Source organism: Liolophura sinensis, chromosome 1 (assembly GCF_032854445.1).
Source record: "Liolophura sinensis isolate JHLJ2023 chromosome 1, CUHK_Ljap_v2, whole genome shotgun sequence".
Lineage (NCBI taxonomy): Eukaryota > Metazoa > Mollusca > Polyplacophora > Chitonida > Chitonidae > Liolophura > Liolophura sinensis.
The window spans coordinates 10,587,242-10,603,752 of NC_088295.1; the positions used below are offsets into that span (position 1 = coordinate 10,587,242).

Below are 16,511 nucleotides of genomic sequence, written 5' to 3' on the forward strand. Positions count from 1 at the left end.
ACCATAACGGATCAATGGAGGATCTGAGGACAGAAAACGACAAACTGACGATCACGGGAACAGGTATTGTTGTTAAGGTTGCAGAAAGTGGTTTGGAGTGTTGGTGGATTATGGCAGGTCACGTGACAGCGTGATAACATCGGGCTGCACAGCCCAGCCCGGGACAGGCCGTTGATGGAAGCTTTGTCCGCAAAAACTAATCTGTAATTTGGAAAGTGGCAACTGATGTTGAGAAGGAAGGCGGTCAGTCCGCCTGGGTTATCTCATTGACAGCACCAGGGCAGGTATCAATTACAAATTACTTCCACTCCGACGACCGTCAATACGGATTCTCAATACAAAGCTGGTTGTATCCGAGAAAGAAAATTAAAGGCTGCCCCAAATCCCTCTCTGCTTCGGTTGAAGCGAAGGGCCATTTTGGAGCTTGAAGAGGAAGAGCTGGTTATTTATTGATAGTGTGAAAACCATACAGTCTGGGCAATCTATCAACTTCAGTTTATTCAAATGAAATCACCTTCAGAAATAAAGCTATCTAAATGAATTTGAAACAAATAAAGAACTATCTAAAATAGTTCATAAGATTCTATTGTTTAGGGAGAGTTTACCAGATTTTTCACATACATAAGTTGTTAGTGGAATGATGTATAGACAGCTATATAGAAAGCAAATTATCCAATTTATCAATTGTTGCAGAAGAAATTGAACTAATTTATTTGTTAGATGCAGGTTTTTCGTAATTCCCAACGTCAGAAAATATGGGTAGAATATTTTAAGTTTTGAAATTACTGTTGAATGTTTTGTTTTTAAATTGTGATTTGGACTGTATGGGATAATTCAAGGGGTCTTGTCATTTGTAGATTTTTTCAAGGGTGTCGGGCTAAAAACTGAAATCCGCGTATATGTCTGTCATCGATGGATTTATTCTGGCTTGACAAAGAGATATCATCCTGAACAAAGACAGTCGTCAAGCAGCGTCTGCATGCTATCTGATTTCGGACCATTCTTCGGCAGCTTATCAATGCTTTCTACTTCATGGGTCAGTCTCCCAAAATTGTTTTCCGTCAAAGTTGCTGGAAAAGAGCTTTGCTTTTGGTGTCAGCAAAGCTGTGAAAGTGTACAGAATACACATTATGAAAAGGCACAAATAGCGTACATAATGCGTTCATGCGGCTACACTTCACTCTGCCAAAACAGATTTCCTCGCCCCACCAGTCCCGTTGTTCAGACGGAGTAGTTGAAATACCTGTGGGTATTGGACGGCTGATCCGCCTTTGTCAGCCAAAGAAATTAAGGCGGGTCGAGATATTTGGTCCATGATCCAGCTAATAAACGGTATTATGACGCTGTTGGTAGCCTGTTTTGTGGTCTATGCTCTGTTTGACAAACCCCTCCCCGTAAGCATAGGCTGGGAGGGGCTGGGGGTAGACGATTCAACCGCTAACCTAACTATACGACTTCAGCAGTAAAGCACAGAGAGGCAATGCTCTAAACCTCGGCTCGCGTGCCGTCCTTACCAACGAACTTTTATGAGCTGGGATACATCAAAAAGTTAAAATATCATCATTATCCTACTAACTAGCAGAAACAACGAATTCTCTCAATCATCCCCACCAAAGGGACCTACTTGTACACAGGCTGTGTGTTGGATGCGCAGGGTGATTCCACGGCTTTTCAAAGTCTGTAACAAACTTGCAAATGTTGACATGCAGTTTTGTGGAGAAAAATTTCTTTCGGGAGAAGTTTGGATTTTACCAAGGTAGCAGTGGTCTGACGTAGCCGTCACGTGAAATGACCGAGTTTGTGAAGGATTTGCTATTTCTCACACTCCTAGCCTTCATGTCAACAGTTCTTGTGTCTGCCTGGTAAGACAACAACCAACGCTATCTTTACTCCGTCAAATCATCTACACGTTGAATATTTTAATTCTAAATTAAAACGATCGAGGCTCCGAATTTCTGCTGACATTATACTTCTATAATATTCCCTTGGCGTTATTTATATGGGCCAGTTGTCATGCAATCTCAAACTTCGATACCACATTATGTATTAGACTGTTGGAGACATACGCATTTGTCATTAACAAAAGTATATAGATATTGGGGATACGCTTTGGAATGCAATTAATTTACGCTTTTCTTTTGTTGTTGACCTGAACAAAATACAAGGAAATGATCTGTTTTAGGAAGTTTTGAGTTTTAAACTACATGTTATGCGGTTTTCGGCCAACACAGTTTATTGCCTTTTTAGTCACTGTAAAAGTTTTTGTTTTTGTAAAATTGCTTCTTGCAAACATGTGGAGTTTATATTTTGACTGGTAATTATTATGAAGGCTAGTGTATACGTGGCTACATGTGCATGCGATTATCCGACTTAGCGTGAACCCATGCTTATTGGGCTTACATACCCAGAATATAAACCGCTGGGTGAATCGCCAGTCAAGGAGGGGTTAGCATACACTTATAAATACTATGTCAAGCTAACATATAGTTATGTCATCAACATTTTTTGAAATGTCGTCATATTTTGGCAATGAACATTGCAGCCTCATTGATCAAAATAAAAACCTGCTTCAAACAAATTTAACAAATTTAACCTGTATTTTTTTTACATGGAGGGACTTAAGTCGGCTGTACACATGGGCTATTCTCGCACCCTCATGCACATATATTAAACACGTGCAGCAAATTGTAAGATTAATAGATCTGAACTGTAAAGAGGATGATCCTTTTCCAGGTTGAGTTTAGGTTAACAGATAATGTTGGCTAAGGCGATGATTTGTAGCCAAAAATGATTTGACCTTAGATCTTCCTGAAGCGAAATTCGTCATCTGAGTCAGTAAATTCTGAAGTTGTAATTTTTCCAGTAATTCTGTATATGCAAACCAAGTATATTTTACGAATTGACGGTGGCGCAATTAGGCTATGTAAAAATTACTTAATCATATATTTAAAAAAAATCCGGGACGGTTATTGAAATTTGGATCTTTGTAAGTATAGGCCTATACATGTTCAAACGAAGACATTTCCCACCGTCTCATTCTACCTCTCCTTTACACCTTTAAACTGTTGCATTCTAAAAATAACGCTTTGAAGCAAATTAACTGTATTCGTGAAGAGGACCTTTTGTTTAAACTTTAATTGCTCTGGGTCTGTGACAGAAAAAAACAGCACTAATGCCATACGTTCTATAGAATCGAGTAAAGTTTTTCGAACAAACATTTTGTTCTGTCTAATTCTCATGTCTACGGATTGACAAAGAGGAAACGCACACATAAGACCAGAACTGCATGGCAAGGGTATGTTCAAATATAAAAACCTCAAAAACACGTCTCAATTTGATCAAATAACTGTTTAAATTATAGCCCGGTTGTTCTTGGGTACAAAAGATGATATTTATTAAAAGTATATAGGTGTCACAATTGTTAAAAAAGTTTCACGTTACGCATGTATTACAACGTTCATGTAGGTTTGAATCAATTTTATCAATACACTATATGCAACTGAAATTGAATATGACAATGCGTAAGATAGAAAAACTAATCTAAAAAGTTCGTCCTCGGTGTGCGAAAAGCTTCAGATTAAATGCGCGATATGTAGTCTATTTCAGACTAAATGTGCATATTATATATATATATATATATATATATATATATATATATATATGAAAAAGTGGGTTCTGGTTAGATCTCACATTTTTGGGGAGAATTCAGATTCTACGAAATCATCGAAAAAAGATATCTGAAAAGCAATATGGCTGGCAGTATGAAATGTAATCAGTCGGTCGAATTAATTACTTTGATGCATTTCTTTCTTGTGACTAAAAGGTGTAAAAATATGAATTTAGCCTCAACTTTTGTAGACTTATCAGAAAAGCTTTGAAACGTTTAGTCGAATATAACCTGGAAAAAGATGTCCTTTCAATGAAACAAAACACCCAGTTATATATTTTTACCACAAAAAAAGAAAAACATTTCGCAAGAACAAAAATGATTTCCAGTAGTGCAGCCTATGACATAGTAAATATGTATTATAATCACCTATGGGTTATAGGTTAAATAAACGGTATGCAAATCACATATACTTAGCGAACATAGAATCCTCAAAACAGTTTGATAAAATGTTGAGTTTCAGAAGCTTTAATTCCTTCCGAGCTGGAATTTTAGTCTGATGAAAAGGATGAGATGGCCAATAAAACGTGTTTCGCGTTTTATTGAATAGCCGTATTATATTTAGTACATTATTTACTAATTTATGCATTTAATATATAATATAACATATTATGTATCTAATATATAATATAACATATTATGTATCTAATATATAATATAACATATTATGTATCTAATATATAATATAACATATTATGTATTTAATATACTTGTATTATATATTTACAGTGTTTTTGCATTACACGGGATATCTTACGTATAAAGTCTGCACAACCAAGCACATCTTTGACATATCAATCTCGTTTTTTCATTATTTTCCCACATCAAATCAACTTTTCACGAGATATGCAGATTAACTTCTGCTGTTTGAAAAACTTGTTCTGATTCGGTCTGTAGTTCGTTAATTTTGATCCTATATACATGGGAAACTGATCTTGAAATTAAATGCACATTTTTATTTCAGTACTCAGATACTCAGTATCTGAGTTTCTAAACTGAAATATGATAAAATGCACTGATGCATCTCATGACTATCACGAGAGTCCTTTGCTGAGCATGAACGAGAAAAGTGTATACATGTATATACGTATGATATCATGACTGTAGGTGATTTTTTTCTTGATAACATTGACTAATCAGCAAGGCAGGTACTAAACTTACGGATAAATACTTCCAATCTGAGTTTTAGTTGATTTTTCCTGTCTTCAGTTTTGTGGAAATAAGGAAATACCAATTAACATTCATACGCTATATGTACACATATATAACTGATATGACCGACAATCTTCTCGCTTTTCCAACACTCAAACTGGATAATTGTCGTGTCTTTTGTGTTCTTATATAAAGGAAATAATTGTAGATAAAACTTAGTTAAGTATATTTATTGAAATATAGGAGGGGATAAACCTTTTTGGTATTTTTCACTAACAATTACTAAGAATATGCATGTACATAAGACTAAAATGGTTTCATTATCGTAGATATAATGTGTATGCTTTTCAGTACCTGATGGGTGTTTCATTTTTGGTTTTGCATCACTGTGTCTTTCAGTACCTGATGGGTGTTTCATTTTTGGTTTTGCATCACTGTGTCTTTCAGTACCTGATGGGTGTTTCATTTTTGGTTTTGCATCACTGTGTCTTTCAGTACCTGATGGGTGTTTCATTTTTGGTTTTGCATCACTCTGTCTTCTTAATTACATTCTGTGAAATATTTTAAAGGATACTTCCATTAACAGGTAAGAAGCTATGAGCACGTTCGTGAAAAGTGGGGACATACAAACATGTCACTGTCTTTTATATGTGTGAAATGGGGCTTTCAGAATGCATACACATTCATTATATGTATTCATCGTTTAATTTAGCCTTATTAAATATTCAATTTTGACACCAGAGAATTTTGAAATAATTATTCTTATCTGGTGCATAGTTAAATTTTACGACAGTTTCGTAACATAAAGACATATCTATCCTGCTCATCTTTTTTTCAGTCGAAGAAGCACTGTTTGGCATGTTAACGAAATGTACATTTTTTTTGCAAAATACACGACCATGTAAAAAGTGTAGAATTAACTACTTATCGCTAATATCCATTAATGAATGTCTGGAACTTACATTCATCCCCAACTGGTTATTCTGGAAAAAAAATTCTAAATTTCCAAAGAAATGAATGCTGATAGGAGGTTTTCTCTCTGTCGCTGCTATTACTGAAATCATTTATAAATTGTTTTTATATAAGCATGTTAACACAGTAAATAATGCATAGTGCATTGATCCAATGGTGTTGTAAATTTGGGTGTCATAACACACATCCTTACCCCAGCCGTCAACCATAATGGACGTACCTGCTCAATAACCGCAAGACCAGTTCCCAACGAAACGTTCAACGTAAAGCAAGAAACAAAGAACTAAGAAAATATATAATGAAAGACATTAGGGCGTAGTCGTGTCAAAAGATGTAGTTAGCAGTTTTCAATGATGGCAGTTGAAAAGATGACTGCTCTAGTCGACTGAACTGAATCAGTGTCCAAATGGTGTGCCATGTTAGGTGTATGCTTTGTCGTCCATCAAAATATAACAGCAATGGTTCGGGTAATTTAATTAGATTGTACAACTTGATGAAACCGAATCAGGCTTTGTAGAAATGGTGGACTGCATGGATGTATTTGCTATATTTTTTTAATTGTCCTTGTCAAATTGAATTTTAAATGGCTGTCTTTTTCTAACGATTCAAATCCAGGTCCCTTAACAAGATTCTGCTGACAGGACCCAAGGTAAGTTTTTAGACATTATCGGAGTAATTTTTTTATGAAATGAATTTCAAATCTTCAGAAACTGTTATATACCTGTGGTGAAATACTTCCAACAAAGACTGGACATTTGACCAAAGTAAGTGTGAAATTCTATGCGCTAAGCGGTCAGTTAAATGAACTGCGTATCATATATATTATGTCCTTACATGATGTTGTAAAAGCTGTAAGCATGTGTGCACACAAAATGTTTTTGGTATCAAAGTTAGAGAAGAAAATACTTAAATGCATCAAGTTCGCCATCTTGATTCACAACCAGACAGCTGACCCTGTCGGCTAGCTGACAGCTTCGCACAGGGTCACAGTTCTAATCTCTTGTATCCAATCTGTAACAAAGAAATCCATCAACAAACCCTGAGTGAACATCGCTCCCCGCACAAAACCACCTTTTCGTCAAAACATTATTTTTTCTGTTGTGTATCCAAAATGGATTAGTTTTGGTGAAAACGGAAAAAAAATCCTTGAGTATACAAAAAAGGTTTTCAAGACGATGGTTTGGTTGGTATTCATATTAGTTCAAGCCAAGTCAATTTTATGGACGAGTGGTTTACATCCACGTTTTCATAATCCAGCACACTGATAACAATGCACTTGGATTTCTTTGAGATCGGAATGTAAGGGCAGACATGATACGTTGCACTATTGCTCTGACGCTTTTTAGTGTGGAAAGCAAGCAAATTATTTGGGCCGGCGATTCGGTGTTATGTGAACATAGAGGGAGGGCAATACACGGTTTAGCGTCAGTAAACTAAACATATTTGCTATACTCGTTTACACAGATCATGATTCTCTCCTAAAATGCCTGTCCTCTAAAATGTAAATCGATCAGTAATTTATTGTAAAGATGAAACTTGACATTTATAAATCTGAAATATTTGTCACGGTCACTCTCCCTTCGTTCATTTACCAGATATATTCGTGTGTACTACTGATATTATAAGAAAAAGACTGAAGGGGACACTCGTGTTCTCTTGCCTCGTCTTGGCATAAAAATTAAACATAATATCGGGAGATTTGCGTTGTTCTCCCGCGGTTTTAAAACCAATGTCCTCTATTGATGTGGAGGAGAACTCAAGGTTAGTATTTATTGTTCTCGGTTAATCTCTGGTGTTTTGTCAAAATCTTGCCTGGTGCAATCTTGAAAGGACAAGACCGCATTCGTCTTTTCTAACAGTTGCTGTCTTACCGGTTTACCTAAGTCCTAGTTTTCTCTTTCTGAAGGCACTTTCTCATGTGGGTTGATCATAAATTCCGTAGGGAAAGACATTTACAGTTATTCACATATCCCGTCTACATATATTCACAGTTATTCACATATCCCGTCTACATATATTCACAGTTATTCACATATCCCGTCTACACACGAACCAACACCATGACTCCAGTACCTCTTCATTAAATTCCCCAAATCTGTTCAATTGGTAGAGTTCTCCGAAGCACTTTTCAAGAAAGCCAAAATGTTCAGTGCTGTTATACCTGATTACATACCTCATTTATAGCAATATACATGTCTCAGAGACAGTTTATTTCTTTTCGATGATAACTTTACAACTGTTCCATGTTATCACAACCCTTATACCTTGTTGGTTGGTTTTAATGTATTATTAAAACCCCGTGAAATGAAGATATTCTACTCTTATGATACCTTACAAAGTCTTTACCTGGTAGTTTTTGCACTTTTAAAGTTATTCTTTATAATGACAATACATAAATGCACAGTTTTGTCTTTTTGTCTGTAGTTGGGCATTTGTACATTTAACTGTGGCAAGTTCACGAAAAAAGGCATGTATAATATGGATAAAAGTCTGTGCACAGTTTGCTCTTGTGCCAATAATCAATGGACTCCATTTTGGTGGTGAATCTTGTATGGATCTGCACACGATTATTCACCATTACAAGACAGGACATACACGCAGAGTATTTTCCTTTGGTTTGTTGTTGGGGATTTGTACATTTTGCTCTCTCGGAGAGCCTTGCTATTTTTCATTACTATCTGAGTTCCAGAGTGATATAACGGTAGTGCTCTAGAGATGCAAGCCCATGCTTGAATCGAATTTTGGCACTATGGGCTGTGACAGTTTCATCAGAGGACAGATTTTTGTTGGATTGCAATATTAAATTCCTAACTTGACTGTTGTCAAGAGTATTGATAATCAAATCTACACATATATTAATAATTAACTGCTACTTTTTAAGTTGACAGAAAAAAAACAATGTTAGTTCAAATTCTCTGTGACACCATTCAAAACACCTTAGTCATAATAGTAACCGTAACTAGATATATTTATTCATTTGTGTTAAAATTGTATCAATATATAGTTTGTTGGTGATTTGTTGGGTTGTTGACTGTTAACCTGTATTTTTCAGGCTTACCTGACTTTCTCAGAGGGGGTGGCCCGAGGGGCGCGGAAGGGCTTAGAAGAATGCCACCACCAGTTCCGCTGGGACAGGTGGAACTGTCCCGACACCTCTGTACCTCTCTCCACGGATACCTTCACCCAAGGTAACTGAGTTCCCTCATGGGACGTTTTGCCACCGTCATCCAAACTATCCAACAGTCCTCTTATAGACTATGTATTACAGTTAACAATCCGTCCGCTCATATGACTTTATACCACATTCATCCAAAGTACATGTAAGCTAAGCAGCTTCCCTTCAGCGGACGTCACGCCACCTGCACCCAGCTACACGTAGGGTAATCGCAGTCCTCTCTTAAGACTATACCATCTTTACCAAAAGTACACGTAGACTAACTAGCAGTGCTCTCATAGGATGTTATACCACCTACATCCAAAGTACACGTAGGCCAACCTGGTGTCTTCTCATTAGGTGCTGGGGCCTCTCACCAACGCGGTCGCTGTGAGTTCAAGTCCAGCTCATGCTGGTTTCCTTTCGGGTTTTATATGGGGAGGTCTGACATCAACATGCGGATGGTTGAGGGTTTCCCTCCACCATAATTCTGGCCGCCGTTGTATAAGTGAAATACTCTTGAATACGACGTACAAAATGACAGTCCTCTGTACACAGGTCTGCGTCTACACTTAAAGGGTAATCCCATTCCCGGAATTCCATTTACCGAGTTTAAAGGATATCACTGTTTGACAAGGGATATATGAAGAGCCCACTAAAATACACACGTACTATTGCTGCTCTTCTCACCAATAAAGTACTACGCTGGAACGTTTACAGTGCCGTCTCATTTGTCTTCCTGTCTCCTATATATATCTAATCAGCGGGATAAACCAGAAAATTACATCTAGTCTGGAAACATTGATAAATTGTTTAAAATGAAGCAGATCTAAAGCGACCCACATCAGAAAACACTTCCATTCCCTGGACCCTCTCTGGATTATCCCTTCTTAAGACAGCCACGTGTAGAAGCTGGAATATATAGTCAGTGAATGGTATTAGATATGGCAGAGGCTATGGCCATTCTTAAAGGAAAAGGACATAGTCATGAAAAAGTTTGGTTTCCCATTTATTTATTTTGTTGATATTTTGTGCCATACTGAAGAATATTTCACTTATACGACGGCGGCCATTTCTATGGCGAGAGGGCTCCTGGGTCATTGCGCCGCGCTGGCGTGTTAAACCCCTCGGCCTAGAAAGACGACTGGCCTCCAATGAAGAGGACACACGGGCTGCGGGTTCAAGTCCAGAATTTGGGGATTCTCCCATTCTATTGTTCGTATGGCCTTTGTGACAACAAGCTGGTGACAGGGCCCATGTGGCTGTTTACACAGTCTAACAGTATGGTGTGTATGTCTGTAAGGGACCTGCCAAAGGTCGCTGATTTATCACGGACACTCCGGTTTCTCCCACCCAAAGCACTGCCCGCCATGGTATAAGTAAAGAAATCTTGAATAAACGTTAAATGTCAAATAAATAAATAAATAAAAAAATAAACAAACAAACAAATAAACAAATAAATAAAAAAATAAATAAGTAAAGGAAAAAGCCGTCGAAGTTGAGATAACCTTCGATGTCATGGAACAGATAATTTTTTCCCCGTCAGAATATCGAAATGCTCTGTCCTAGATTGTAGTTTGATCCGAATATGACATGAAAGGATTAAGAATTCCATAACGTGCATTGAGTGACAGACGTTACTTAGTTTGATAGCTTTGATACTATACCATTTTCACGAACTCCATATTCTATTAACAGTTAATAAACTGTGACTATGGCAGGTATCATGCCAGTTATGTAGGAGAACCAGGGAAGACAAATATGCTTCTCTGAAGAGTGTGCATTATAATTAAAGACGTACAGCATAGAGAGTAAAACCGGAGCAGCGACGACAGTGTGATAGCTGGCAAATGGTCATTCGCAACCGGTGAAATATGGCCTCTTGTCAATACACCTCCAATTGTTCATGTAAATGCATAAATAGTAGCAATCTATACGCTCCCTAGCACCATGGCTTAAACAGAATTATGTAAAAAAAAATGAAGTGATCATAATTGCAATTTATTAGATATGACTGGTGTAGAATTACTCAAATTGCTGTGTTGTCATCACATTTAACATACAATCACATTAAAACAATGCAAAGGGACCATGCACTGTCGGCCCATTTCATGTCCAGACCTAGGCTTATCCAAGATAGCCGTCCGCAAAGTTCACAACAAGTAGCAAAACATTGAATGTGCGATGTTTATGCTTCACCTGGAGTTCTATTGTTTATATTCCCTGTTTTGATTCATTTTATGCAGCAAACAGAGAGACAGCTTTTGTTCATGCCATTGTGTCTGCTGGAGTCATGTTTGTCCTAACTCAGAACTGCAGTCTAGGGGCATACGACAAATGCAGCTGTGATGTCTCCAGGAATGGCTTAAAAGGTATATTTCAAGATTATGCTTTTGGCTTTGTCCTTTTGACCAAAAATCTAATCTCATGTTAACGGAGTTATTAAGAAGCCAGTGATATACCGCAGATTTAAACCTGGACTTAAAGGGCTTTTATTAGTACAGCCTCCTATGACCCTCAGAAGATGGGCGAGTGATATATAAATCTGTCTGTTGATTTATATGGAACAGGGCGTTGGACATTGACATTTGTTTATACATTAAGAATGTTTACATGTCCGATAAATATCGACTCTCTTCACAATTCTCTTCACGTCGTCGCTGAAAAGTCTACTATCTTCCTACATTTTGAAACAATCATAGTTCACAATTATTTGTCTAGCATATTAGTTTGGGAGTCCAAATTTGGGTATTTTATGGGAATGGGTGATGTGATTATGAAAATGAAAGAATGAATGGTTATGGCTTAATGTCAATATTTTAGACATATCGTGGCAAGATTATGGAAATGATATCATTCACCATGATGTAGTGTATGAATTTCGGAGGTGATACCTTGGCATCTATACACTGAGGTTATGCCAAAGATTACAGTTGGCATACCACATAGTGAAGTCATGTAGCTTTGTGCATCGGACAGATTATACATCCCACGGAAGTGTAGAGTCGATATGGCCGTTACTGGCTTAGTGCTTGCACGCATTTTTATTCTTCAGGGGGTCCTAACTGGACATGGGGAGGCTGTAGCGACAACATTCTGTTTGGAGCGCAGGTAAGCAGACAATTTGTGGACAACTTAGAGACCGGAAATGACGCACGAGCCGCAATGAATCTCCATAACAACGAAGTAGGCCGACGAGTAAGTATACAAATTATTAACCTAAATTACCTGTATAGTGTTCAATCGCATGTTTTGAAATGTTTTTGTTGTACAGTTAAAATTCTTAAATGTGAAATGATCTGAATAATAAAATTGCAATGTAGAATTAAGGGAAATAAAATTTTGATTTTCACATTATATGCACTGGTGTAGGATTTCCCCCTGCCGTATTGCTAACCGCCGTCGTAAAAGAGAATTATTCTTGAGTGTGGCGTGAAACATCATTCAAATAAATAAATTAAACTGTATCATAATGTTGAATAGAAATTACCTTTTGCGATGTGTCATATCACACACCTAGGCTTTTCTATATTATTGGTAGGATTAGTAGAAAAGATCTTAATAAGAAACCTTTTCGAAGGCGCTTTTCGTGGAAGTAATGAATGAATGAATGAATGAATGAATGAATGATTATGGCTTAACGCCTGGAAGTAATGACATTTCACTTGAGGTTTCCAACGCACCTATTTTGAGCAATTGATTATACAGGCACACGCACACATAATATACATTATTTAGGTTCAGAGGTGTGTGAGTAATGCATTTTGGGTCTGTATGTGTTGTAAGGAAGGCAGGCTAAGTACACAGATGATCTTTAATTTTTTTTTTTGCATTTCGGACCTCAGGATTTGAATGTGGAGATCTGCACTTGGGTTCCAGAATCCATGTCAGTACATTTATACACTCACGATATTTAACTGTCAATATTTAATTAATACGAATGTGTTTAATCTTTTATTCAGGCTGTTCGGAAGACGATGAAGATGACTTGCAAATGTCACGGAGTGTCAGGAAGCTGTACCACAAAGACATGCTGGCAGCAACTGGCCCAGTTCCGAAAGGTCGGAGACTACTTGAGACGAAAGTACAGCAAGGCAATACGCGTAGATTACCAGGATGGTCGGCTGAAGCTGGGCAATGAAGCGAGCAGTGGCTCCGTACTTCCTGCTATCCCTTCTTCAGATTTGGTGTATCTGGATGCCTCCCCGGACTATTGCAGAGCCAATCTCACGGCCGGCACCGAGGGAACCGTCGGCAGGGAATGCGTCCGGCCCAAGAAAAAAGCCAAAGCATCGAAATGGGAGAGGAGAAGTTGTAAACGTCTGTGTAAGAGCTGTGGTTTGCGTGTTCGTAAACGTTTGGTGGAGGTGACCACAAGCTGTAACTGCAAATTTCACTGGTGCTGTGCTGTCAAATGTGAACAATGTGTGAGGAAAGTGAACAAATTTCGTTGCGCGAAATGAAGATGAACCTTGTGTTGTGCTACTTTTAAATCTTTTTTTCAAAGGAAATTCTTGCAATGTCTGCTATTTCTATGAGCTCGCTAAGGATTCGCCGTGGCGTGAAAGATACCCTGCATTACATTTATGAACATGTGTGTATCTTGTTAAAATCTTTGTGTCATGGGCGGCTATAACCCGGCACAAGGGCGTAGTGTGTTATCTATTTTCACTGCTTTGGGACATAATAAACAATAGTATGCGACGAGATAGTCTGACTCCGTCAGTGATTCCATGTAGCTGATGTAACAGATAGCACGATACATAGACGGATCCTCATTTGGCACATTTAGACATTTTATCGTAGATATGTGTAAACAAAATCATCCATTGTGGATTGTAAACGTTCTCGCTATGTTCTCAAATATGAGAGCAAGACGACTATATGTTTCCAGTAGTCAGTTATGGATGTAAGATTGCTGTGAGAGGCAGTGAGAATTATTGAAAAGTACGTTATCGAATGTAATGGTCCCCACAACAGTGAGGATATCACCATTCCGTCAACAGGTGGATCACTCACCTAATGCACCTGATCGTAATCGTTGAGTTTGACTCTGAGCTCATCCGCTTTTCTACAAACAACACTAACTCTCAAATTAGTTTGTACAGGGTAGTAGAGGTCCAGTGTGAACCTATGTTGCGGGACAAATCTTCGAGAAAGAATGAATACGTTGAAAATTTACATGGACAACAACTGATCGAGAAGTAAAGGACAGGGTGTATATTTAGCTCTACTATAATATATTGCACAGATGCTTGCATGTGTAGGTGTTGCCAATAAAATGGTCTGGAATCTAGACAAACACTCGCTTGTATCTTGTCACTGGTGGTATCTGCCTGTGTTATGAATTTAGAACATATAATTATATATATTTATTTGCAGACATTTTCTCCTACGACTTGTATCTGCAATTCTGAGTGCTATTCAAGAGCTACTAGAGTCAGTTAGATTTTTTTGTGTTTTGGGGAATACATTTGTGGAAACATTCAACGGCACTTTTCTCTGTTTTCTTATAGACGTTGATCCATGCCAAGATATCCCCAGGAAAAGGGGGATAACTCGGACAGATATACTTAAATTTCCGTTGAGCAGCAACATTAAAAGGCTTTGAACTATACTGACTAATGTTACGACCCAAACTGTCTGTATTATAAAGAGATGGCTAGTTCGAAATACACGACAGTTTAGCCGCACAAAAAAGTAACCAAAACCAGCAGATTTTATTTGCAACAATTTATTAGCTTAACAAGAACAGATAATAAGACTTATACAAATACTAAAGTACTTACGGTGTCAAGTCCAAACGGACGCATATATTCCACAATATATACCACACAGGCATAAATGCTCAGAGGCAAATTCACAAGAGGGAAAATCCACAGTAACTGAGTGTATGACGAAATATACACAAAATTCCACAGACAGGGTCCGTGTACTAATAAGCACTGTGTATACAAGAGCACAAATTAAACATACAAGTTCAGACTGAACAAGTGCTCGGTGGAGATAGGATATAACAAAGCCAGAGGCTATAGAGACACCAAAATTCAGCACAAAAGGCCTACTAAAGTAATACACAGCGAAAGCATCCAAACTCTCAATAATTCTCCGTTCTCTGTTCTCTCCTCTCTCTTCTCTCCCGCCTTATATAGCCTGGTGGAATTGTCCAGAATAAGAAAATTCCTGAACACTTGATGTAAACAAACAGGAACCGAATTGAGCGCATTCTGGAATATTCTAAGGTAGAGGCAGACAGCACTCCCTGAACTTAGCATATGTAAACAATGGCAAGCTATATTTAGAAACTGAAACACTAGAAACACTAAATATCGGGCAGTAAATGTGCAGACGCCCATGTTGAGATTGCTGTATTTTAACGACACTATGTTTTATTATAACTATCGACTCAGTTACACATCTTTATACTACAAGGAGAGTCGGGTCATTCGTAATTGGTCAAGTGCTCATTCGCCCAGAGTCATTATACTGAGACTGGGTGAGACGTCATGTTTGGTGTCTTCGGCATTATGTGTATGTCAGCATAGTCATGGTCTTTAAGCCACGTGAATCTCGGAGCAATAAAACGGGATTTGCCTGTGTATGTGATTATACCATTATTTGTCCCTTATCATTCCAACACAACGTTGAACGAATCTGCCATTCACTGCATTTACTGAAATAAGATGGGATTACGAATTTGCACTTTGAAATATGCATTTTGATTTGACAATAATCAGATACTATAGAAATATCCAAGAAGGTAAACGCCATTGTTAAATTCAGTTTTTATTGCCTTTATGCCTTTTTTTATCATTTGGAATCTGTAGAACGTCATGTCCAAACAATGAAATGCCCGTGACAGTTGATTTGCGCCTGTTATGTTCTGTCTGCCGTGTCAACAAATACTGGATAGGCCAGTGTTAAGAGTGTAAACCTTAATTTAAAAAATCTCGAAATCTCGAGAAAATTTACAGCAGTGAGTGTAACTGTACATACTCAGTCCAGGAACACCCTGATTAGGATGGTTATGGGAGTTGCCAGTCAGGATTGGCGGAGTCTTGTACACTTGGTAGGCGTGGAAACACGACAATCTGAAATTATGAAATGAGAGGGTCGCTGAGGCCACTGAGGCCCACTTGACAATTGTTGAAGAACAAATTACGAAATACAAATAAATGTACGCTAATTTTCAGGATCGGAATTTCGATATTAAAAAAGACGTTTTATTTTATTTAATTCTTCATTTTACGATTCCATAAAGCCAATTTTGTTTTTCTCGAATGCTGAAGAATGTCTCAAACTAAGAAAATGCTGAAGAAAACCATTCTCACCAAATGATTTGATAAAAAAGCCACAAAACTGATTTGGTCAAGGCACAAATTACCAAATACAGAAGCCCACGACCATCAGCAGGTTGCTGGAAGATCTTCCCACGTAAGGCCGAAGAGAAAGCCAGCATGAACTGCACCTGAACTCACAGCGATCGCATTGGTGGAAGGCACCTGGATCATTGAGCCGCGCTAGCGTGCTAATTATCTCGGTCGCGGAGGCCCCCTATCATGAATT

General features: G+C 37.9%; 1 protein-coding gene across 1 annotated transcript; it reads left to right on the forward strand.

Annotated features, from left to right (window-relative positions):
- Positions 1–1,637: 1,637 nt before the first annotated feature.
- Positions 1,638–13,408, forward strand: LOC135461945 (protein Wnt-8b-like). The gene is made up of 6 exons (XM_064739277.1): positions 1,638–1,862; positions 6,407–6,440; positions 8,844–8,979; positions 11,192–11,317; positions 12,001–12,143; positions 12,908–13,408. Exons 1-6 carry the CDS (start codon positions 1,789–1,791, stop codon positions 13,406–13,408), a joined length of 1,014 nt encoding a protein of 337 aa, XP_064595347.1. The 5' UTR covers positions 1,638–1,788.
- The last annotated feature ends 3,103 nt before the right edge of the window (positions 13,409–16,511 follow it).

Coding starts and splice junctions, on each gene's coding strand:
- LOC135461945 (XM_064739277.1), top strand. CDS start 1,789: ATGACCGAGTTTGTGAAGGATTTGCTATTTCTCACACTCCTAGCCTTC. Junction 1,863..6,406: donor ACAGTTCTTGTGTCTGCCTG/GTAAGACAACAA, acceptor ATTCAAATCCAG/GTCCCTTAACAAGATTCTGC. Junction 12,144..12,907: donor ACAACGAAGTAGGCCGACGA/GTAAGTATACAA, acceptor TCTTTTATTCAG/GCTGTTCGGAAGACGATGAA.